At 47.8% G+C, this 24,821-nt stretch overlaps 1 protein-coding gene across 1 annotated transcript; it reads left to right on the forward strand.

The window, feature by feature from the left end:
• Positions 1 to 8,554: 8,554 nt before the first annotated feature.
• On the forward strand, positions 8,555 to 21,741 carry DPEP1 (dipeptidase 1). The gene is made up of 10 exons (XM_081201241.1): positions 8,555 to 8,857; positions 12,734 to 12,866; positions 14,254 to 14,386; positions 15,643 to 15,793; positions 16,442 to 16,511; positions 17,737 to 17,913; positions 18,705 to 18,789; positions 18,900 to 18,975; positions 19,842 to 19,977; positions 20,679 to 21,741. The coding sequence occupies exons 1-10, from the start codon at positions 8,748 to 8,750 to the stop codon at positions 20,847 to 20,849; spliced, it is 1,242 nt and encodes a 413-aa protein (XP_081057367.1). The 5' UTR covers positions 8,555 to 8,747; the 3' UTR covers positions 20,850 to 21,741.
• The last annotated feature ends 3,080 nt before the right edge of the window (positions 21,742 to 24,821 follow it).

The raw sequence follows: 24,821 nt of genomic DNA on the forward strand, positions 1-24,821 counted from the left end.
ACCTTACTTACCATCATAGGGTGGTAAAAGGAGCTGTCAAACAGGTCTGACATGATTGGGTTCCCCTTTACTAGTTACGTTCACAAATCTCTCACTCCACCGCATCTTCATTCCTCTCTGTTCAGGGGAAATTTGAAACTGTGAATATGTAATATAAAACGCCTGGTTCCTGGTCATGAAGTCAAAGTCTTTGTTCCTTTTTGTGCTTTCATGTTTGCGCTGACACAACTTACCTGTCATTCTTAATCTGTAGCATTCCTTTGTCCACTGAATTGTTAAAATGTAATAATGGTATCTGACAAAAAAAGGGGGGGGGGAGAACATGTTTGTAACCTGGGAGGACTCCTGGATTTCAGCTTGTCACTGAAGTGTCTTCTCTGCTTATGTCCAGCTTAGGCTGGTTCACCAGCTACAACTGTTCCTGGATCAGGATATTAAGCTCAGTTGCCCATACCCTAGTGGCCTCCCACCTGGACTACTGTAATGAGCTGTACGTGGGGCTGCCCTTGAAAACAGTCCAGAGCCTGCAGCTACTGCAGAATGTGGGTGCCAGGTGAGTAAGTGGTGCTACCATATGAGACTATGTGTTGTTGGTCCTGAAAGCACTGCAAGGGTTGCCAGCAATCTACCGAGCCCAATGCAAGTACCGGTATATAGTACTAGCATATACAGTGGTACCTCAAGTTAAGAACTTAATTCATTCTGGAGGTCCGTTCTTCACCTGAAACTGTTCTTAACCTGAAGCACCACTTTAGCTAATGGGGCCTCCTGCTGCTGCTGCGCCGCCGTTGCATGATGTCAGGGGTTCAGGGACAGAGGCACAGCGGAGACAGGAGATGGAGAGCGAATGGGAAGAATCTGAGGACAGCGGGGAGGAGAATGACAGTGATCAGAGGGATTCCATGAGCCTCTCCAGCGAATCAGAGGATTCCCAGAAGGGGGCGCCGGTGGTCAGGACTAGGGGGGTCCCGGGGGGGACGCACCAGAAACAAGGGGCCAGCGGGGACTCCCAGAGCGGCAGCTGGAGATCAGGACCAGCTTCCCCACCAGAGCATAGCAGGGGGGGGGAAGGTTCCTGTGTGTCAGGGGCAGCGTCGCCCCCAGCAGGGAGAGAATATGAATCGAGACTGACCACACCTCCATCGGAGAGTGGGGGAATGGAGGGGAGGTCAAGTCCAGCTAGCCTCCCCGAAGGAGGAAGCAGTGACCAGAGCAGTGTAACGGTCCGGAGGAAGGTTGGTGGCTGGGCGCGCGCGCCAAGTTCAAATGTACAGGCGTGCGGGACAGCAGAGCCCCCGGACTGGGAGCCAGGTCCTAAAGCCCGCCGGAGGGAGGGGGAACAATCCGGGGAATCATCAGCGTCGGAAGAGTCTAGGAAGGGCGAATCCCCAGGGGGCAGGAGGACCCAGCGGAAGAGGGGACGAAGAAGGAGGTGGAGCAAGGCAAGGATCTTAAACTGGTGTCGGGGAGGGACCGACTCAGAGGGAGCTTCAACGGTCTAGGGATACAGACGTAGGGCTGCGCGCCGTTACTGTCAAACCGCAAATGGACTTCAATAAAGACTTTTGTATATAAAGAGAAACTGGCGTTGGTCCTTTGTGAGCTGGGACCTGAGGCAGCTCTGACACATGATTTCTGTTCTCATCCTAAAGCAAAGTTCTTAACCTGAGGTAATATTTCTGGGTTAGCAGAGTCTGTAACCTGAAGCGTCTGTAACCTGAAGCATATGTAACCTGAGGTACCACTGTAGTACTAGCATATATAACCTTTAATGGCCAGGTACCCAAGTACCTCAAAGAGTGCTTGCTCCAATATCAACCATCTCAGATCCAACAATCAGCAGGTGAGGCCTTGTTGGTGGTGCCGCCATGATGAGCTTTTCAGTGGCAGTTCCTTGTTTGTAATGCCTTCCCTGTTGACAGAGCCAGCCCACCCATAAGGCAGAGTGAAGCAGCTGCCTCAGGCAGCAGAAGCAAAAGAGGTGGTGCCATTACCTCTGCCGCAGAAGCAATTCAGGTCAGGGTGGTGGTGGCGGCGGTAATGGCAGATCAGCACAGTGTTCCACTGCCCAGCTTTGACACTACTGTAGTCTCCCCTGCCACGAGGGGAAGAGAGGGACCACAACAAAGCTCTGAGGGGAGGCGTTCCACTGCCCAGCTTTGCTGCCAAGCAGGCAGGGAGATTTGGCAAGGTAAGGAGAAGCCCTTGCTGAACTCTCCCCGCCCTGCATACGCCCATTGCTGTGGTGAGGCTTTGCAATAGCTTCTCCTTAAGGAAAAGCCGTTGCAAAGCCTCACTGCCAGGGTGGGGGGAGACTCTGCAGAGTTTGCCCCCCAACCCTACACCCAGTGGCAAGTCTTTGCAAGGGCTTTTCCCTGAGGGGAAGCTCTTGCAGAGCCTCATGCCCCCACCTAGCAGTGGCAGTGGGACGTTTGGCCTCAGGCTACGAAATGTCTCAGGCAGCTGCTGCCTGGTAAATTGCATCCATCTTTGTAATTATTAACTTTCGGAGGAATTTGAAAACCTTCTTTTCCCAGGCATTTGGTGACTGAAGGATACTGTTCCTGGCAACCCTGAGCTCGCTGGATGAAATAATGTTTTTAACTCTGTTTTCACAATGTTTCCAACTGTACTGTTTTGAGATGTTTTCATTGCAATTGTTTTGGAATGCTTTAACTGTTTGCAGGATGCTTTTAAACATTACTATTGCTTATTAATTACATTTATATCCTGCCATTCCTCCTAAAGGAGCCTGTGGTAGCATTTTATTTTATTTTTTAAAGTGAGTGTTTGCTGCCCTGGGCTCCTTTGGGAGAAAGGGTGGAATAATAATAATAATTTGTAAGCCAAGGACTTACTGTGCCATTTCCGAGGCGTAAAGGCAATTTTACCCTGAAACACCCAAATGCCATTGTACTCAAAAATGTTTTCCAAGAAGGTGTGATTTATGGATGTACACAGGACCAGCCCAAGATGTTTTGCCACCTGGGGTGAATCATAAAAGCAAGCAGCCCTTTCATGTCTCATTCCACCAAAAAACCAGCATGACTTTGTCCCATTCCTAGCTATAAAGGTAAAGGTAAAGGGACCCCTGACCATTAGGTCCAGCCATGGCCGACTCTGGGGTTGCGGCACTCATCTCGCTTTATTGGCTGAGGGAGCCGGTGTACAGCTTCCAGGTCATGTGGCCATCATGACTAAGCCGCTTCTGGCGAACCAGAGCAGCGCACGGAAATGCCATTTACCTTCCCACCGGAGCGGTACCTATTTATCTACTTGCACTTTGACGTGCTTTCAAACTGCTAGGTTGTCAGGAGCAGGGACCAAGCAACGGGAGCTCACCCAGTCGCGGGGATTTGAACTGCCAACCTTCTGATCGGCAAGTCCTAGGCCCTGTGGTTTAACCCACAGCGCCACCAGCGTCCTAGCTATAGAGCACAATAAACCTTCAAAATTCAGGGCAACAATCGGAAATAACCCCTGTATCCCAATCAACCACAACTTGGGCATAATGCCTGCATTATAAAGTCCACATGTATGATGTCACTTATGAGCCCTCACTGAAGCTGTTTGCAGGATGCAGGGCTAGGCTGGGTGTGAGAGGAGCTGTGAGGCCTACACTCAGCCACTGGGCCAGACACAGCACCATCCCCAGCCTCCTCTGAGCCTCCACGCTGCCCACCCAACTTTCATTGGCTACGGCAGCCACCACTGCTGTCAGCCAGAGCAAGGCACACGTTGCTTCCACCTTGGGTCTGTTGTAAATAAAAATATGCCCTTTTCCCTTATGGGGTATCCAAGAGCCCATATAGAGCCCTTACATAGGTTCCCTATTGGTAGGAGAAAATAACAGAGGCCAACCAGAGAATATTGAGAAGCAAAGCAGCTAGTAAGCTTGATCTTTATTGATCTGTTGCAACAGGTTACTCCCCTCACACGCAGGAGAGGAAGAGGACCCAGAACAATGGCGTGCAAGGCCTTATAAAGACTTTTGAAATTCCCATCCTCCAGATCACGACCACCCCCAGAAACATTCCACCTACATCACAGAAATTTAAATGTTGTTTTTCTCTTGTCCTTGTTTATCTCCTGTCTAGCAGGTTACTTGATTGGATTTCCTGGGGAGCCTGGTCATTCTTTTGTAGTGGTAAAATACTTATTTCCTAGGCCAGGTCACAGGCTCACACCTTATTCAAACTGACATATCCTTGAGACAGGATTTGTGAGGAAAGAGACAATGGGGAGGCTTTTCCAGTTTAACCTTGCAGAGAAAGGATTTGGTCAGTTTAGGAATCAAAATGGTTCCAGGTTGATCTTCCTGTGTTGATCTATGTATGTGCAGTTATGAACATTACCATATATCTAAGACCATAAAATTCCTATCACAGGTCACACTCAGCAACACTGCGCAAGAGCAGCCACATCTTATACCTGCTTTGTCTGAAGGGAGTCCCACTGAGTTCAGTCAGGGATAGTCCACTCGAAGTAAATAATGGGGCATTTTTACTAGAGAGGAAGGAAGAAGAAGGAGAAGGAGAGAGAAGAAGGGGAAAGAAAGGGGGATAGGAAAAGAGAAAGAAAGTAAAGGGAGGAAAGAGAAAAGAAAGACAAAAAAGGGAAAAGAAGAATAGAGGGGAATAGAAGAGGAAAAAGAGGGAGGGAGGGATTGAGAAAAGAAAGGAGGAGGAAGGAAGGAGAAGAAGAAAGAGAAGAAAGAAAAATCTAGCTGGCAAAAAAGTACCTATTTCCAAGCATCCTGTTGAAAGTGAGGCTTCCTTCCACCCTGCACCACCATATGCTAGGGGTTTTTGTGAGGGAGGGAGGCTAATCTGTTGTCCACCCACTCAAGCTCTATGGCCAAACAGGATCACAGTTTATAGACCGTGAAATGTTAAAATTGGCCCTAAAGACTGCTGCTGGGTGGGGGCAGGTGAGGAAACTCACCCAGGAGGGATCCTTATAAAAAGAGTGGTGGGGACTAGACGGCTCCCCCTCTCTCAATGTCCATGAAAGTGGCCTGTTATCATGCTGCACTTTTAAACTCGGAAAGTTTATGGCCTGCCGGGCAAATTAAGGACCAGACAGGAGTATGCTAGCATACATGGAAGCCTGGCTGGGAAGAACCTTGGCTGGCTCGGCTTTGTCAAAGAGACCCATTCATTACAGCCCTAGGATATGGAGCCAGCAATGATATATAGACTATAAATTTCCGCCCTGCCCACCCACTCTGCTCTTCTTCAAGCCCCCACAGTTCAGGCCACCCACATTCTTCAAGCATTGGGGGAAGGAAAAGAGAGAGAAAGGAGAAAGGGGCCCTGCATCAGGAGGAGTGAACTGGGAGGGAGGGCAGGAGATGTCAAACGAGCCCAGATCTCTTTGAGCCAGGATCTCTCCCACGCACAATAAGGTGGAGCATCAAAGAACTGCCTCCATGCTCTCAGTCTGCAGATGTCAATCAGCCCAGTCGGGACAGGAGGAATGGAAGTGAGCTAGGACCCTGATCCAAATCTGCCACCCCTCCCATTCTGCCACTGAAGTTCCCGCCTCACCTTGGCTCATTATAGAGTCAGCCCTGGGAGTACAAATGCCACAAAACAACGTTCCCTCCAGATATTTTGAACTACAACTCCCATCAGCCCCAGCCACCACAGTCCAAAACATCTGGAGGGCACCAGGTTGGGGAAGGCTGCCATAAATGACTGTGCTCAAGAGTAAAGCAGAAACACTTTTAGCCATGGGTGCAACTACTCTCCCTTTTGCTTCCAACTCAGGCTGTGCGCACACAGCAGGTTAAAGTGGATTCAGTGCATCCCAGGTGGATATAGAATCAGCATCTGGAACCCCAAACTTCATGCTGTACTTGATTCTAGAATCCAACAAACAATATTTCTGTATTTATGCTTCTGTGTTCACATTGCTGTCAGCAGAACGGGGGAGGGTCATTATTACTGTTGCTATATTTGTATTATCTATGTTTTGCTATTTCTTTCTACATGTGCACTAGAAACTTGCATTATATTCCACTATAGTTCCAGATGTGCCTTTTATGCCTTGTGAAAGCTCAAATATAATGTGGAACTTAACAGTCAGGGGAAAGTCCTGAAAATGAAATACTGTATACTGCTGTGTGAAGGCAGCCAAAATCGGATATTTGCGAACAACATGCGCCTTAGTGCTCTGGTGTGCACTACTACCACAACTCTCAAAAGATAGCAATTAGATTTACAGCTGCTATCAAAGTTACTTATCTGCAGGTAGTGACACAGGCTAGGTGTGGCTGCTCATCAAGCCATCACCAGGGTGCCAGGAGGAAATAACACTTCAAAATAAAAAGAGGCATCTCCCACTGATCAAAGTGTATAGGTCAATTCATGTCATTCAGGAAGTGATTTATTTATTTTTTAGAGAAAGAGGAGCCAGATTGCACCCCATAAACTTTTCCATTGTTCTCTTAGGATGACAATGGCGCCCACCTGAGAGGTGCTGGAGCTGAGTTCTGGTGAGCAGTGGCTGGGGGGAAAAGCCCTGTCTCCTGGTCCTTCAGATATCCAGGTGCCAGATCTTTCATGGCTTTAAAGGTATAAAATGAGAACTTTGGATTGTTCTCAGGAATGAAGGGGCAGCCAGTGAAGATAGTGTAAAAGTGGAGATTTATGTCCCCCAAATTCAGTACCAGTTAAGAACCTTGCTGCAACGTTATGAGCTAGCTGATGTTTCTGAACACCCTTCAGAGGCAGTGATAAACAGAGCGTGTCACAGTGATCCAATCTCAATGTAACTAATGCATAATAACATAAAAAGAGCCTGGCTGGATGGGTCAATGTCCCATCTAGTGCAGTAACCTGTTCTCACAATGGTCAACCAGATGCCCATATAGGAAGCCACAAAGCAGAACCTGAATGCAACAGCAGCACTCTCCCCTCTTGTGATTTCCAGCAACTGACAGTCTACCGGCATTATGGCTTTATCATCCGACTATGGAGGCAGAGCATAGCCATCGCCACTAGAAGCCATTGATAGTCTTATCCTATGTGAATTTGTCCATGCCGTTTTGCCACCTGAGACAAGCAAGAAAATGGACACACAGAAACACCCCGAAAATTATGGAAAGTGAGATTGTTAAGGGGGCTGGAAACCATTGCTCTGTGAGGGGTAACTGTCTGCCAGGACTAGATCACTAAAACTCTTCCAACTAGGGGAGATAAGGGGGGGGGGGAAGTGCCAGGAGACAGAGGCAGCCACACAGCTGGGTGAAGAGCAGCTATGGTAACAGGAAAGTACTGCTGCTAAGGGGGTGCAATTAAGGGGGAGCACCATGAGAGGAGCCGCAAAATGGCTGCCACCTTTCTGGAGCTTCCAGTAGGAAGCGAAGATGCTGCTGAAGAGCTGCTGCTCCAAGGGGGCACAAAATGGCAAGGAAAAACACAAAAATCTAGCTGCCAAGCTGCTATAATGCCCACATACACACCACAACAGGACTAACAGGACTCTCTCGCCTCCAGTCAATCCTCTCACACACTAGACCTGATCAACAGGATGAGGGCAGCAGAGAGGAAACAAAGTTTGGAGAAAAATGAGAAAAGGGGTATTTTTTCTCTTAATGAGGAAAACACAGAGAAGAGTTGTTCTTCTCCTTTCACTCTTGCCTTCCTTCTCTTGCTTCTCTGCAGCCCCACCAGCAATGAGCAGTGGCAGGAGCAGAAACAGCCATGGCTGGCTGGCAGGCAGGCAGGCAGGCCAACCCCTCACCTGGCTCTGTGACGCATAGGCCACCCACTGAAAATGCAACCACAAGATCAAGGAGGACGCCTGTCTCTACCAGCCCTGCCCTCCACCAGCAGTCAGTGGCATGGACCTGCTCCTACCTGCCTGGAGCCACCACCAAGCGGGGCTGCTTTCTGGGAGGAGAAGAAAGCCACCAGGTGAGTTGCCATCAGGTGGGATTGCATCACTCTTCACACACATACCCTCCCCGTCCCTCACATTTGCCACTGAAATTGTGCCCAGGCCAGGAGAAAGAGGAGGCATCACCTCTGTGTCCAAGCATGTAGGAGACAAGAGGTGGGTGGGGCACCCAAATCCAAGTCTTCTGTGCACATGCACGCACATGCATAGACACCCTGAGTGCTGCTTGAGGAGACCTGCCTCAACAAAGCTCATGGTAGTGCAGGCCCTATCTCTAATGGGAGAAAATGCTATAATTTAGCTTTGCATTGTGTGAAGAAGCACTTTGTTTTGTCTGCCCTGAACATGTCAACATTCAGCTCTACCATCTATAATTACGTACATGTCAATATCATGTCCCACACCTCCATGTTTGCCTTTCCGCTAAACTCAGCTGCCCAAAATGTTGCAACCGTTCCTCTTGCAGAAGTTTCTCCATCCCTTTGATCATTTTGGTTGCCTGCTTCTGAAGCTTCTCCAGTTCTACAGCATTCTTTTTGAGGCAACGCACCATAACTGTAATGGGCACGGTGCCCTAAGAGATACAGTGAACCCAAGCAGCTGATATTGTTCTGTGGCTCCTCCCAAGCTCTTATTTATTGGCTGTAGGGTGGCAAGTACACCACAGAGTTTGCACCTGCTTGTCTGTTCCTGGTGCGTCAATCCAAGAAACCGATCACTCTTTGCAGCAAGTAGAGGTTCCCTGGAATTCCTCTTTTGCATCACCTGCTGCAGGAAAAGCTTCAGGGCCACAAGAGAAACTTCAGCAAAGGGAGGTGTAGTCCAGCCTGCCACGCACCAGGATGCTCCTGAAAGCTGCTTGCCTGCTCCTCTCCTGCCTCTTGCTCTGCTCAGCAGATCAGTATCAGCAGGAGGCAGAGAGAATCATGACGACATCACCTGTGATAGATGGGTAAGACCACACTTCCTTCCTATGCCTTCTGGGGGAAGGGCCATACAGAAGATCTCATGGTCAATCCAAGCAGGGCTGGGGAAGGATCCTGCCTGAAACCCTGGGAGAACTGTTGCCAGTCAGGGTGGACAGAACTGAGCTAAATGGACCAATGGCCTGACTCAGGAGAAGGTAGCTTCCTATGTTCCTAATTAGGGTTCAAGGCAGGCTCAGCATGTGGCCAGAGGGGTCATTTAGGCCTCAGGAAAGGTACACCCTGAGGTCAGACACTTCAGGCTGCCCTTTGGACAATGTTGGGTTCCTCCAGATCTTCAGTTGTGGGGAGGTTCTCCATGGGGTCCCAAGCCTCTTACTCCAAAGAGGTCTTCCCAGAGTCTGGATCAGATGGGATACTGTCACCAACCCTCTTTGCATTTTCAAGGGCCTTTTGAAACATCACAGAAGGGCTGGTTCACACATTGTCCTCCAGAAATACCTTGTTGTAAAAGCAGTAACCCTGAGGAAGGAAGGATGCAGAAGGTGCCTGAACTGGGAAGGTCCAGAAGGGATTGACTCCCAGGCTTTTAGGGCACTGACCTGGAGGTTTGGGCTTAATAGCAGCTGTAGAAGCTGTTCTCCAAGTTAATCATTAGCAGGCAAATGGGCAAATTACTGCCCTTTGGTGCCATTCAAACCTGTCATTCTCTCTGGAATAAGAACAATAAGTACAGCTAGGTGGCCTTGCAATTGTGAAATTAAGAGTTCTTGCCTCCCTGCCAGGCCAAGCCCTCTGAGATATTGGCACATCTCAGAGGCCTCAGCCTGCTGCTTTCTGATTCCAAAAATTCTGCCATATAGGACACAGTGCCAGGGAATGTGGTGGTGGTGGTGGTGTTTAAAAGTGACTTAGGCAAAGGAGCATCTGAGCATATGCAGGGCAACTCTCCCATCTTGAGAATATCCAGTTTGGGTACTACCATGTTTATTGAGAGAAAGCTCTAAATGGCTACTAGACATGCTGGTTTTGGTCTTCTTCCAATGCCAGAGCAATATGCCTCTGTCAACCAGTTGTTAGGGTTTACAAGTAGGGAGAGTCCTGTTACCTTTGGCCCTGCATATAATTTCCAAAGCATGGCCATTTATGTCATTATTATGACCTAATCACGATGTCTGTAAAAACTGGGCTGGCCCATTGCCAGTTTGCTGCAAAAGTCAAAACAAACCAAGAACATGAGAAGAGCCATAAAACTGAATGAGATCAAAGGCCCGTTTAAGTCCTACTATTCTCACAGTTGCCAATCAAATGCCTTTAAGAAGGCTGCAAGCAGGACCTGAGTACAAAAGCGCTCTCCCCATTTGTGATTCCCAGAACCTGGTATTCAGAGGCATTATGCCTCTGAGAGTGGAGGTAAAACACAGCTTTCAGGGTCAATGGCCGTTGCAAGCCTTATCCGCCATGAATTGGTCTAATCCTCTTCTAAAGCTGCCCAAGTTGGTGGCCATCACTGTGTATTCCAGGGAGTGAATTCCATAGCTTAGCAAGACACTTGCTTCACAGAAACTGAATGGTGTGGCTGCTGAGTCTTATTTCCGCTCTAGTGACTGAATAGTGCTTGCCTGAAGACAGCAGGCTAGTTGCAGGGGGAGGCAGGGAGAGAGACAAGCTGAGTAACATACAAAACTCTGTCCTCCAAAGGGGGTAATAGAGTGGCAAGGGTGGGAGGCTTAGGAGGAACAGCCAGGGGACTGCTGCTGCTGCTGCTGCTGCTGCTGTCCCCCAAAAGCACACATTCACCGCCTCAAGAATAATGCAAACTGTAGTTTACCCCTCACAGAGTTATAGTTGCTAGTTTCCTTAACAAACTACAATTCACAGGATTCTTTTTTTTGGGGGGGGGGGACATACTTTAAATGCAGGGTGTTATGTACAGCCGTCACCTCAACGTTAAGTGGTTTGTGGGTGGTTAACATGGGTTTTGCAGTTTTGTCATGGTGTGCATGTGTGAAATGGCCTTTTGGGCCATCTCAGGCATTCAGGATCATCTCTTGAGAGTGCTACTGAAGTCAAGTGGATCTATCACTCTTTCCATTCCCTTTGCCGAAGTATTTCCATTAAAGCTTGCAGGGTCGATTTCCATGTCCTTGTTCAAAGGAATCCCATGAATGATTGACTTAGAGTTACTGTCTTTCTTTTCCTACTCCTGTAGAAATTGAATTTTAGCATGTTCTCTTTCTCTGTGTGCCCTTTTAAAGCCATCAGAAGATGTACACCTCCTAATGGCTGTAGAAAAAACTAATGAGCGCATTACCCTGTCATTAAGGCTGCTGTCCTACAAATATTTACTAGAGAGTAAGCTCCATTAAACACAGTAGGACTTACTTCCACATAGTAATGGTGAACAAGCTTCATTCAATTTGCATTCACAGGCAAACTCACCTTATTTGCACTTTTGGAAACAGTATGAGAACTAAAACTCACCCTTCAAAATTTGCCTTTATCCAAATTTTGCTACACAGTCAACAGCCACATAATGTGAACAAAAATGCATACAAATGTATGCATATAAGTGCATATAATAGTGAAAATCACATTCCAAAATGCATTGTGTTACAGAAATTTGTGTAAGGCAAAATAGCATGTTAAAATGTGTAGGGAGCAGGGAGAAATTCACACAAAAATGCTGAGGTATTTTCAAGAGAACTTAAAGAGATAAGAAAAAAAGTTTCAAACTCATGTGGAAATGTAGCAAACTGAACTTAAATTTGGAAAAGTGGGAAACTGAAAGAAACCAAAATTGGCATATTTGCCCATCCCTACTTCCAAGTCAGCATGCATAGGATTATGCTGTGAATATCATTTTCAGAACACAAAACACAGCTGGAAAGTTAATAGCAAGTCCTATTTTCACAAAGGGCTGGACAGAGTAACAGACTGGAAAGTGGAAATGTCTATCTTAGTCATTTATTTTCCTTTTTTGAGGGTACCGTAGATGGTAACGGGAAAATAAAAGTCATATACAATGACTCACAAGCTCTTTTCTTTTTTATTCCTTCCTAGGAAGGTGAGCTTAGGACTGTTTCCAAAGTTGAAAAAGTTCATTTATATATAAGCTTCATCCTACCGTTAGGCAAAGTGAGGTGGCTGCCTCAGGCAGCAGCAGATGTTGAGGTACAAGGGTAGCAGTCCTCTGGCTGTTCCTACTAAGCCTCCCACCCTTGCCGCTCTATTCCCACTATTGGAGGATAGAGTTTTGTATGCTACACAGCCTGTCTCTCTCCCTGTATCCACCTCCAACTAGCCTGCTGTCTTCAAGTGAGCACTATCCAGTCACCAGAGCAGAAATAAGACTCAGCAGCCATACCATTCCATGGAGTAGATGGGGCAGGAGTAAGCAGATGTCTTGTGAAGTTATGGAATTCACTCTAGAATACATTTCTTGGCCAAACCATCCTTCAAGTGGAATAACCCAAAGTTTAGAATTGTGCTGACAGCAATATGCAGGTATCACACAGCTGTGTTTCTCCTTTTACATCTGCAGGTGTGGCAGCAGATGTGCTCACTTTATGTCTGGCCTGAGTAATGGACTGGATGAGAGCCAATACATGAAAAATTAAGGCAGATAAAACTAAGGCATGTTTAGTGGGTGGTTCCCTGGACCAGATGGGTAGAATGCTGGTTGCACTGAGTGGGGTTACCCACTCTCTGGAAGGGCAGGTGCATAGTTTGGGGGTATGCATTGGATCCACTCCTATCATTTGAGGCTCAGGTGGCCTTGATGGTGCCTTCTATCAGCCTTGGCTGGTAGCCTAGCCATGCCCTTCTCTGGACAAAGGCAGCCTAAGTTGTGCAGTGCTGGGCCTGCTGACTTATTGTTATTTTACCTTCTCCTGTTCTAGGCACAATGACTTACCTTGGCAGTTGCTGAAAAAATTCAACAACCAATTGTCTCTGAAGTCTGCAAATCTGACCACGCTGAATGACACTCACACGAACATCCCAAAGCTGCGTCTTGGACACGTGGGAGCACAGGTACAAACAGTGGGGAAGAGACAGAAAAATAGAACAGGTGAAATGTGCACTTCTGTCAAACCATTTGGTTATTCGGACACTTTGCAAGTTTCCAACCCCTACAGGTTATTTTTCAGAGAAAAATATTTGGTAATGCATTTGTGTTTTCCCATGTGCCACAATATCACATCAGTACAGCAAGTATACCACTAAGTGGCTAGCTTAATGCTACGTTGGTTGTGTTCAGGCTCTTTCCCAGCTGCCAGGTGGCACAGGTGGCACTGTGGTCTAAAATACTGAGTCTCTTGGGCTTGCTAATCAGGAGGTCAGTGGTTTGAATCCACACAACGGGGTGAGCTCCCTTTGCTTTGTCCCAGCTTCTGCCAACCTAGCAATTTGAAAGCATACCAGTGCAAGTAAATAAATAGGTACTCCTATGGTGGGAAGGTAAACAGCGTTTCTGTGTGCTCTGGTACTCATCTCAGCCCTCCGTGCCCCAGTAGAGGTTTAGTCATACTGGCCACTGACAGGAGCTCGTCCTACACTTGAGTAGGACCCTGGCAGAGACACATGCCCAACTGGCATGTTCCCTCCCTCCTGGTCGATCATTCGGGAGCTTCAAAAGCTTTCTTCAGCCCGAACATCACAGCGACTGATGCCAACAGACACACTTAGGGATCCACAGAGTCCTCGCAGCTTGCGTGACAGACCTTAGCAACTCAGCATTTTGGCTAATCTACTTTATTTACATATAAACACACACGGAGCACTGCAACATGGCTCCCTCTCTCTCTAGCATTAGATAGCAAAGAGAAAAAGAACAAAGGACAATAGTCCCACATCACGGAACACAGTAACACAAACATCCTGTCTCCGTCACTTCCCACTTTGTGGAGTCAAAACATATACCATCATGTGATAGACAACAATCCCATGACTGCAATCACGGAGCAGGAATTTTAACAGCCACATGACCTGAAAAGCTGTCTGTGGACAAATGCCAACTCTCTCAGCCTGAAGCGAGATGAGCACCGCAACCCCATAGTCGCCTTTGACTGGACTTAACCATCCAGGGGTCCTTTACCTTTACCTTTAGTGTATGAGAGACCCATTCTGTGGAAGATGAAACTCCACTATATGCTCACTTTCTTACCACAAACAACACACAGAACTTCCTGTCCCTACACTCAGTGCAAAACCATATGTGGACTAAGCGATTGGAGCAAGCATTGTCTTGTCAAGATTCTACAGACTGGTTCTCCCTCACCAGAAGTTATAATGTTTGCTGATGTTCCATGGTATCCCAGCAGCTCATTCCATGGTTGGGGGGGGGGGGAGTGTGCATGAAAGAGGCAGTTTTCCTAGCCCTTGGAAACCTTCCTTTTTGCTTTCCTCTCTCCTTGCTCAGTTCTGGGCTGCCTATGTGCCCTGTGAAACCCAGAACAAAGATGCTGTCAAGAGAACCTTAGAGCAGATTGACGTCATCCATCGCATGTGTCACCACTACCCGGAGGACTTTGAGTGTGTCAATAGCAGTGCAGGTAAGAGAGGAAAACAACCTAGACAAGAGAGCTTCTCCCAGGCTGGAGATGGGTAGCCCAGGATGGGAACACATTCATTCAGCCTGACCTGTAATATTCCAACACAGGGCAAGACCTTGACAAAAGTGAGAAGTCCCAGGGCAGGGAGGCTGGCTGCTGCCCCATTCCTATCTGTGATGGAGCAGGAAGGCCAGTGGGGCTGCCAGATTCAATTGAATACAGGCTACCATTCATAGTAGGGACAATTTCAGCAGGTGCCACATTCCCCATGGTTGTGCTTTGGTGGTGGGAGAATCATAGAATCACAGAATTGCAGCGTTGGAAGGGGCCCATAGGGTCATCTAGTCCAACCTCTGCAAAGGATTCTCCCTGAGGAACCTCCTGCCAATAGAGATTCATCAGGTGTGCTATGTACCAACTTTTAAATGGCTGCTGAAAACTATGCAGGCAATTAAGCGTACATTCCCAATAATGGTCTATTGATTTTTTTCCCCCGTTTTTATTTTTGCTTTTAACTTGCTTTTAACTTTTTATGATGTTATTGATTGGTTTTATTTTTTATATTGTTGTATACTGCTGTGATATATTTTAATGATGCGGCCGTATATAATTTTTTAATAAATAAAGCAAGAATCACAGCTTAAGAATTTCTGACAGATGGCTATCCAACCTCTGTTTAAAACCTCCTGCAAAGGAGAGTCCACCGCCTTCCAAGGTAGTCCATTCAGCTGCCAAATAGCTCTCACCATCAAAAGAGTCTTCCTCATGTTTCGTCAGAGTCTCCTTTCTTGTACTTCAAATCCATTGGTTTGGGTTCTACCCTCTGGAGCAGCAGAAAACAAGATTGCTCCATCTTCCATGCAACAGCCCTTCAGGTATTTGAAGATGTCTATCATGTCACCTCTTAGTCTCCTTTTTCCCCAGGCTAAACATACCCAGCTCCCTTCAGCCATTTCTCATATGGTTTGCTTTCCAGACCCTTGATCATCTTGGTCACCCTTCTCTGCACACATTCCAGCTTGTCAATGTCCTTCTTAAACTGTGGTGCCCAGGACTGGACACAGAAGCAGCCCCTGCCAAAATTCTCCCTACTATAGAAGAGATTATATTCCCATTGGATCCCACAATGGGTTACTTGGTGATAATGGGCTGATTTAGAGTGCCTCCACCTCCCACACCTGTCCTGACCCCACCCTCTGCAGATTCCTCATATCTTGTTTCGTGTTAGAAGCCCACAGGAGATGTTTTCCTTGCAGGTATCCAGAATGCTTTCACCAATGGACGGGTGGCCAGTCTGATTGGCGTGGAGGGTGGGCACTCGATAGACAGCAGCATGGCCGTCCTGCGCACCTTCTACCAGCTAGGGGTGCGCTACATGACCCTCACCCACAGCTGCAACACACCCTGGTAAGGCTGCCTTTGCTAGAGGCTTGCTTTGTGCCTGGTCTCACCAGGGCGTAGTCTGCTTTCAATATCAGGGCCCAGCACCAGAGCACTGGGCAAATGTGTCTGAGCAAACACTGAATGCAGTTCCTTTATTTATTTATCAGAATATTTATATACCACTATTCATAGAAATACAGTCGTACCTAGGCTCCCGAACGCCTTGGGAGTCGAACATTCTGGCTCCCGAAGTGAGTGTTCCGGTTTTCGAGCGTTCTTTTGGAAGCTGAATGTCCAGTGGGGCTTCCACAGCTTCCGATTGGCTGCAGGATCTTCCTGCATCCAATCAGAAGCCACGCTTTGGTTTCGGAAGTTAAACAGACTTCCGGAATGGATTCTGTTCAACTTCCGAGGTACGACTGTATATCAAAGCGATTTACAACATTACATTGTAATGCAATAAAATAATTATTGGACTAAAGGCTAAACATAGCCTTTCTCCTGCTCTGTGTTTCTGTTTTAGTCTTGTGGTTTAGAGGAGATGTTTTGGGTGAATGTAATTTTATTTGAGGACAGAAAGGGGATATTTGGGATTATGCACCTATCTACATGCATCCCTTAAGAACATGCGTAAAAGTGTGTATTAACCAAAACTTTTATAAAATTTGGCAGGGCTGATAACTGGCTGGTGGACACCCCGGAGGAGGAACCAGTTCACAATGGCTTGACTGAATTTGGGAAGGTGAGTGGAAGCTCTCTAGCAAGTTTTGATGGAAATATATGACATTCCTCAGTCTGACTCTCAATCTGAGTCTGTTTTCTCAGCCCTGCTGGGAGATGCTAGGGATTGGACCTTCTGCATTCAAAGCAGATGCTCTGCCACTGAGCTGTGGTCCTTCCTGTTTGCTCAGATTCAACTCCCAATGTGACAATTGTATGAGCCCCTGTCACACTTTAGCAAGCTGCTACCCCCCCACCCCCCAATAGCCTGATTTAGCTATGGATAGGAAGAAAGTGCATATGCTTTGAGTGATATCATCATCGTCATAGAACCACAGAACTGGAGAGTTGTAAAGAATGCCAACAATAATCAAGGCCAATTCAGGAATTGGAGGTAAAGAATCCCTGACCACCCAATCTCTGTTTGAAAATTTCTTCTGAGGCAATCTACCCCCCTGTTGGGCATTGGCTCCTCCTCCTCCTCCTCTTCTTCTTCTTCTTCTTCTTCTTCTTCTTCTTCTTCTTCTTCTTCTTCTTCTTCCTCATCACCTGTCCTTCACCATCAGATCCCAGGGTAGGGTGCAACAATTTAAAATTCAGAATTAAAAAGTTAAAACAGGCTACATTAACAAGAATTGAGTGGGCCCTAAAAATGCACACCTCAGTTGTCAAAGATGTAGGTCTTCAGCATTTGCTGAAAGCTGCATAGTAAGCCAGACACATCTCCATGGAGAAGGAATTCCACAACTTTGTGCAGTGGTTCCCAATTAGCTAATTACTTAGGACCCCCTATTTTTCCAAAGCCATGGACCCTCTACTTTTGAAAATTTTGATAACAGGTATGGTGGTTACCTGTGCAAAGCAAATTTTTTTGAAGAAAATGTGAGGTGGCCCCTAATAAGCAAAGGATTTTAGGTAGGGTTGCCATATTTCAAAAAGTAAAATTCCTGACACCCGCAAAGTTGTTCACCTTTCTTTTCAGAAACCCACCAAAATTGTTAAGCTTTTTTGGGGGGAACCTTTCCCCCCCAAATAGTGATTTTAAGCTTAACAATCTACTCAGTGAGCGTCTATCTCTTGGTAAGTGACACTTCGAAGGGTTTGTCCTCACATACTGTAGCTGCTTGTTAAACTCCCCTCTCCTCTTGATCATAAAACTTCGGGAAATACAAAGAGACCCACTGGTTACTCTGCACCCAATTTCTCTCTCTCTCTCCACCCCTTACCCTGTTTTTCCTCCCTCAAAGCGCTTGGTCAGGGAGATGAACCGTCTGGGAATGATGGTGGATTTGGCTCACGTCTCTGTGAAGACAATGAAAGATGCTTTGAATGTCTCCAGAGCACCTGTGATATTCAGCCACTCCTCAGCCTATGCCCTCTGCAAACACCGGCGCAATGTGCCAGATGATGTCCTCCGCGAAGTGGTGAGAAAGACTATGATGTGTGTTGCAAGGTCACCTGTGTCATCCTGGTTCCCTCCAACTGTTTGGGGGTATAGTTACAATTCCCATGAGCTCCTGCCCAAAGAACTAATGCCTGAGCTTGCCTTTTTCCTCCTCCCACCCCACCCCACAGTGCCTTTTCCTTTTGTGTCATGACTCTTAGACAGCACAAAATGGGTGGTAGTTGTAGTCCTAAATATCTGGAGGATACCAGGGTGGTGCAGACTGCTATAAAGTGACCTTGTACCAGAGATGTGAGTAGGGCAAGACTTAAGGATATGAGGCAGCACCAAGGTCCCCATGGCAGCCATTTTGTGTTATGCCACACCACTCAATGGCCGCCATTTTTGTGACTCCCGACTTTCTCTCAAAATTCCAACTGTATCCACTGGTCCAAATAGGTTAGCAGTCCCTGGGTTAAATAATAGCAGCAGCAAACTTACACACATAATACTGCTGAAATGGGGAGGGGGGCAACCTTGGGGCAATTAGGAGTGGGTTTTTGTTCCATTTGGTTAGAATGACTGAATTCCAAGCCCAGGAATTTGTTTTTTGCTTACCAGAAGTAATTCCTGGGCCTGGGCTTCCTTAATTCTAAGTGGCCTGTATTTTGCCCATGGCTCTGCTTGGTGGATCTTGGAGGTTCTCATAAAAAACATCACCCCCAAAGTGGATCCCACAAACCATAAGCCTGCCCAGTCCTGTCTTAGAGTGCCAGCTTCTTCCCAGGAACCTGCTTTCTCTGAAATGGCTCCCCTGCCTCCCTTCTACAGAACAAGACCCGCGGCCTTGTGATGGTGAACTTCTATAACACCTATGTGTCCTGTAGTTCCAAAGCCAACCTTACACAGGTTGCAGGTGAGGCAGAGAGGGTGGGGCGAGGGCGCACCTGAGGAGGGGTGGGGCGGGAGGGATCAAAGCACACAAAAGCAGTGAGGGTGTTGATCTCCCAGACTTCTTGCCCACAGACCACATGGACTACGTAAAGCGTGTTGCTGGACCAGAGGCAGTTGGCTTTGGAGGAGACTATGATGGTGTTCCCAGGTATCAGAGGAAGGGGGGGAGGAGATAGAAGGGTATATCAGATACCCCAGATATGTCCGTTTTTGAGTCTGTCAGGCTGGCCTGGGCCAAATCAATCCAAAGCCTGGCCGTAGTAGATATTCATGCCTCACCCATCAGAGATCACTTGACCACTTGCAGACCAAAAGTAACTGACTAGTCTCTCTCTCTCTCTCTCTCTCTCTCTCTCTCACACACACACACACACACACATCCCGCAAGTTAATTTTAAAATGTAATCAGCCCCCTTTTTGTTACAGTGATGCTTGTGGGGTGACACAATGGTCCCAGATATTGAAGGTCCACATTTTGCATAATTATAGATCACAGAATTGGAAGGTCTCTCAAAGATCATGTAGCCCAATCCCATCAGTGATCCACTCATTTTATTACAGTGTACAATTGTCATTATGGACTTATTATTTTTCAACTCTGTCTCTTTTGTATTTCATCTCATTTTCTTGTATTGTACACCACTTTGGCTGTGAGATGATTTATAAATAGAGAGAATAAAATAAGGGCGCTTGGGAGCATGAAGGCTGCAATGGTTGCATGTCTATTACTGTATATGCATATGTGGCTCCACCAAAACTATCTCAGAGATACAACCCAAGAGCCAAGGGGTTCCCAGAGGTGTCTCTTGTTGGCTTCTTGAACCCTGACCAAGGGTATACAGCCAATCAAGGTGCATGAGCCACCAAAGAGAAGCTACTGAGCTGACGCTTCTAGATGCAGCCCCATCTTGAAGCTTCCCTCCTGTTGAGGTAAAATGAGGAGATTTTGCCGGGTGCGGGGAACTCTTAACTCTCATCTCTTGGATTTGTTCCGGCATACTTTGGCCCACACAGTGTCCCAGATGGTTTGGAAAATGTCTCCAAATACCCAGACTTAGTTGCAGAGCTGCTGAGGAGGAACTGGACTGAGAAGGAAGTGAGAGACGCCCTGACCAACAACCTGCTGCGGGTCTTTAAGAGTGTGGAGCAGGTGAGACTGCCAAGACCAGCAAGGCTCTGTCTGCAGAAGTGTTGGGAGGGGGACACAGAGAGCCTCAGATAATGCTTTGCATTGCTAGGACTGTTCCCCTCTTGGCCCTGTCTCTTCCCTTATTTATGCTAACCCCCTGCCCAAGACATTTTGTTATCTGAAGATGGCTCACACCCCATCAATTCCACGCACAGCAGTCCACCAGAATGGCAGCTGGATCTTCAACACTAGCAGAGAAACACTGCAAGTGAGGGGAGAAAGTCCTGGAATCTTGGAAAGCCACTGACAATCAGTGTTGACAATATTGAGCAGGTTGGACCAATGGATCTGATGCAGTATATGCCTCCTTCCTTTGCATGCAAGACAATCCCATTTCAGAATCGCTTTTTTTGTAAAAAGTGGTACAGCATCTGCCTGGCAGGCAGAAGGTCCCAGGTTCAATCCCTAGCAGGGCTGGGAAGGACTCCCTGCCTGAAACGCTGGAAAGTGCTGCCAGTCAGTATAGACAGTCCTAGACCAAGTGGACTAATGGTCTGACTCAGTATAAGGCAACGTGCAACTGGATGAATATAATGCTGGTCTTGCTGAGAGTAGACCCACTGAAGGTAATATGAATAGCTCAGGTTTATTGATTTTTGTTGATCTATTGTGAGTAGGGCAAACATCGACTGCCACCCTAACTGGATTTTCTTTCCCATTAGGTACGGGACGCAATGGCCCGTGAAAAAATAGTTCCTGATGATGGACCCATTGACTTTAAGAACTTGGAGGGGACATGCCGAACAGACTATGGGTACCGTAGCAATGGAGACCATCCCAAACTGCTGCCTGCTGTGCTCACACTCCCTGTCCTCCTTGTGTTGCACTGGTAGAAGCTCCAGCACCTCCCGTCTTGGTGACCTCATGGAATCTGACTGGTTGAAACATCCCTCCTACCCTTGCCCAAACGCTTTAGGAAATTCAACTGAACTATCGATGAATGCGTTTCCAGCTGTTTCCCCCTGTCTGGTAGCTTTGGACCCAGTTCCTCCAACCCCAATAACTGAAAAGCAAAGGGCACCATGCCCATCCAACCCATGGCAACCAAGCTGGACTCATCAGCCTAACAGACCTTCCAAAGTGTGGCTTCCAAGAACACTGAGGACCAAGTTACCTATCAGTCCCAGCCAACCTGGTCAATGGCCAGAGTTGGTAGGAGCTGCAGTCCAGCAAATAAAGAAGAGGCCATTACAGCAGCTACCCTACCTTTGTATGTCCTTTATAGGACACAGGTCCTGCTTGCAGGCTTCCCTTAGGCATCTGGAGCTGTAGTTCAATGGTAGGACATCTTGCTTTGCATGCAGAAGGTCCCAGGTTCAATCCCCAACATCTCCAGGTAGGGCTGGGAGAGAACTCTGTCTGATATCCTGGAAAGCTGCTGCCAGTCAGTGTGGGCAATGGGCCAGTGGTTTGACAGCTTCCTATGCCCTATGGCTGGCCACTGAGCAAACAGGCTGCTGGACTGGACTGCACTGGACTGGACTGCTTTGGCCTGATCCAGCAGAGCTCTTCTGACATTCTTGCATCCTCTCCCAACAGTCCAGCATGACGTTTCCTCCTTTCTGGAGTCATTCATGAGCAACCTTTACTCCAGCACTCTCCTGCTCTTTCCCCTTCTATCCTCGCTGGGCTTAAGTACTGGTGGGGGACCCCCTCACATGTTCTGTACTGCAGTAGTGCCAAGCACACTCCTAGGTCTAAGTAAAAGTTTAACTGCTGTTCAAAGGAGATCAGCTGCCTTTCTCTTTGGAGTCAAATGCATGAACATGGCAAGAGGGACCTCTTCCACCAGCGGAGAAGAGGATCCTTTTTGAAATCTGTTGCTAGGGAGCTCCAGGCAAGGCCGGGGAGGTCATGGTCGCCTCTGACTACAGCCGACAAGCCCGGGTGACCACCTTCCCCTTCTTGCCAGCCTCGTAGCTTGCGCAAGGGCCCCACAGAGCTGCCAAGCGCCATCCGGGCAGGTGCTGCCGTCTCGCAGCCTCCGTCCAAGCATTCCTCATTAGCCAATTAATTAGCTTATCAAGCAGCTCATTAGCAGCTTCCGGTGGCATTTCAAGAACAGCCTGTCTTTGGACGCGGAGGCGGTGATGGGCACCTGCACAAACAGACCTGGGAAGGGATTCAGCCTGCCTGCTTGCGTTTGCTGGCTGGCTGTGGCACAGGGGCTCTGTGTAGGAGAGGATCAGCACCGGGGCAGCAGGTGGAGCCCGTTTCCTGCATAGCCCTGATACCCAGCAGAGAGGAGGCAAGCTAGGAAGACACAGGCAGGCACACACATGAGATCTAGGTCTGCCTTACAGTGCAGAAAAGATATCAAAACTGAAACTGGGCCAAAGCTGCCCTGTAGAGCCTGGCATCCACCTGTAAGCCTCTGCACTTTAGACCACAGCTCCAACAGCCACTAACCTTTTTTTTTCCTTTAATGGCCACTATTATAACCTTGGCATGCCACTGAATACCAGTTGCTGGGGGCACAACAGCACAAGAGGAAGGACCACAGCTGAGCTGTAGAGCCTCTGCCTTGCACACAGAAGGTCCCAGGTTCAATCCAGGTATGGCTAGGGAAAACGCCTGCCTGAAACCATGGAGAGCCACAGCCAATCAGTGAAGGCCACAGCCCTTTAAGCAGTCAGTCAGGACCCACAGGCTATACCAGGTGGCTTGCAGCATGTCTAGATAAGGCCGAAAGAACACTACATGTGGTGTCTAGGTTAGGGCACATTCGTCTGATGACACACACCTCTTATAGATTTCCATGGGTGCTACAACATGGCAGGAGAAAAGCATGAGCCATTTTTAAGAACGTACCAGTACATATTTCTGGCCAAGCACATGCCCCACCACCCTACTCTATGCTTCTAGAGAGGAAGCTCTGTACGGAACAGGGGCACTCTGTTCACTTTTGAGTCTACTTCTATAGCTTTCTGGACTTCTCCCAGAATGCAAACCTGGGGGGTTTTTCAACAGCTTCTCAGCCTTTTGACTAAAAATTAAGTGTAACAACCACTGCATTTCATTTGGTAGCAATGCTAAAGCATACTGCTTTGTGAATTGCTATTTTAGGATTAATAATGTGCATTAAATCAAATGTGAATATTTGACAGCGGGTCCCATGTTGCAGGTTGTGAGTCAGAGGTAGGACTTGGGTCTGGATAGTTGAAGACCACGGGTGTGGACAATACTGAGCTAGATGGACCAATGGTATGAAGCATCTCCCTAGGACTCTATGTAGGGGTTAACCTGAGACTCACTTTTAAATGAAGGGCCCTCTGTGTGCTGAAGAAGCCCAGCCAATTGCTTAAGAAAGAGCCGAATGGTGGGATCACAATTCTGCAGACAAGCAGGGGGGTGGGGAGCGAGAAGCAGAAGCTGCTTTTTTTAAATGAGTAAGGAATGAACTGTGGGTTTGATGCAGACTACAACTGTGATTATTATTGCTATTTTTATTCCACTTTTCAGACAGTTGCCATTTCCCAAGGCAGACTAAAAATAAAAAAAATGAGAGAAGAGTAGGGGAAAGGTAGATGAGGGGGATGTTATTTTAAAGCCAGAGAAATAAGCTGCATAAGATGGCATTTGTGGTCTGAAAAGGGCCAGGCTGATCTCCCCTTGTTGGTGCTGGTCCTTGAATAGCAATTGCTAGCTCTTGTTCCTTTAGCAGATGACGGATGGGGCCAGAGCATCCTCTCTCCTTGCTTCTACAGTCCCAGAGTGACAGGCAATGGGAGCAGAGAGTGGGGAGGCCAGCTCCTTGCATCTGCTCATTCTCTGGCCAATGGATGGGGCCAGGTTGGTCTCTTATTTGCCCCGTTTCTGAACCACTATCTTGACAATCTGACCAGGCAGTGCCCAAGAATGGGATGTGATCAGATACCAGCCTCACAAAGTGGCACAAGGCTGGCTTGGGGAGGGTGGCGTGAGTAGCCCCCTGCCTCAAGGAAAATGTGCCCAGGCCATTCACCCTGGAAGCCCCCCCCCCCCCATGCCTCTGCTGGAGCTAAAGCACATCTAAAGCTGGGCTAAGCAAGAAGCAGCGCCGTTCCTTAGGGGAGGGAGCCCTCTTGTGGCAAACCTGTTTAATGCAGAACCACACAGAATTTGAGGGAGCAACACAGAGTTTACCAACCTTTTTGGACCGGGAGAGGGACACAACACCAGAAAGAACTGTCGGGAGCCATGCTGTGTTTCAGAAGCTGCAAATTCAATTCCATGCCCTCAGCTCAGACACCAATTCTCAGCCATAAGAGCTAGAACAGCAGTTGCTGCTCTTTCATCATGTTGCAGTTGGCATGGCCACCTATTGGCAGACATGTAAGCTGCCCTGTGGCAACAATTTTTCTTAAAAAATGAAATAGGAAGGATTGGGCCTCCTGATTAATTGAACATGGTAGGCGGACACTGTGGATAGGAATCAAACTTGGATCTCGTTCAAAAGGAGCAGCTTAGGGGCCACAGCAGGGAAGGAGGGACGACGACAGGGCAGGAGACCCTTCTGAGCACCTGGGGCTCTCAGTCAGTGCCTAATCTGGCTGACCATTGCCACCGAGCTTTCCTCTATGTATGATCTCCAAGGGCAGGATTATCCACTCATTGTCCCAGCCTGCTCCAAGAGTGTAGAAACCTATGTAAACCTAACTGCACCTACTGATTTCCAGAGATTGTTGGCATCTGCCTGCCTTGAGACTTAGAGACAATGGAGTGTACTTCCAGGGGTGAATTAAAATCACTGCATTAGCAGTACTGAAGTGACCTCCCTGGGGTGCAGGCCTGGCCAGTGCCTATGGAGGTACTGGGCTGCCTAT

This window comes from Podarcis bocagei (assembly GCF_964188305.1).
Source record: "Podarcis bocagei genome assembly, chromosome: 7".
NCBI lineage: Eukaryota > Metazoa > Chordata > Lepidosauria > Squamata > Lacertidae > Podarcis > Podarcis bocagei.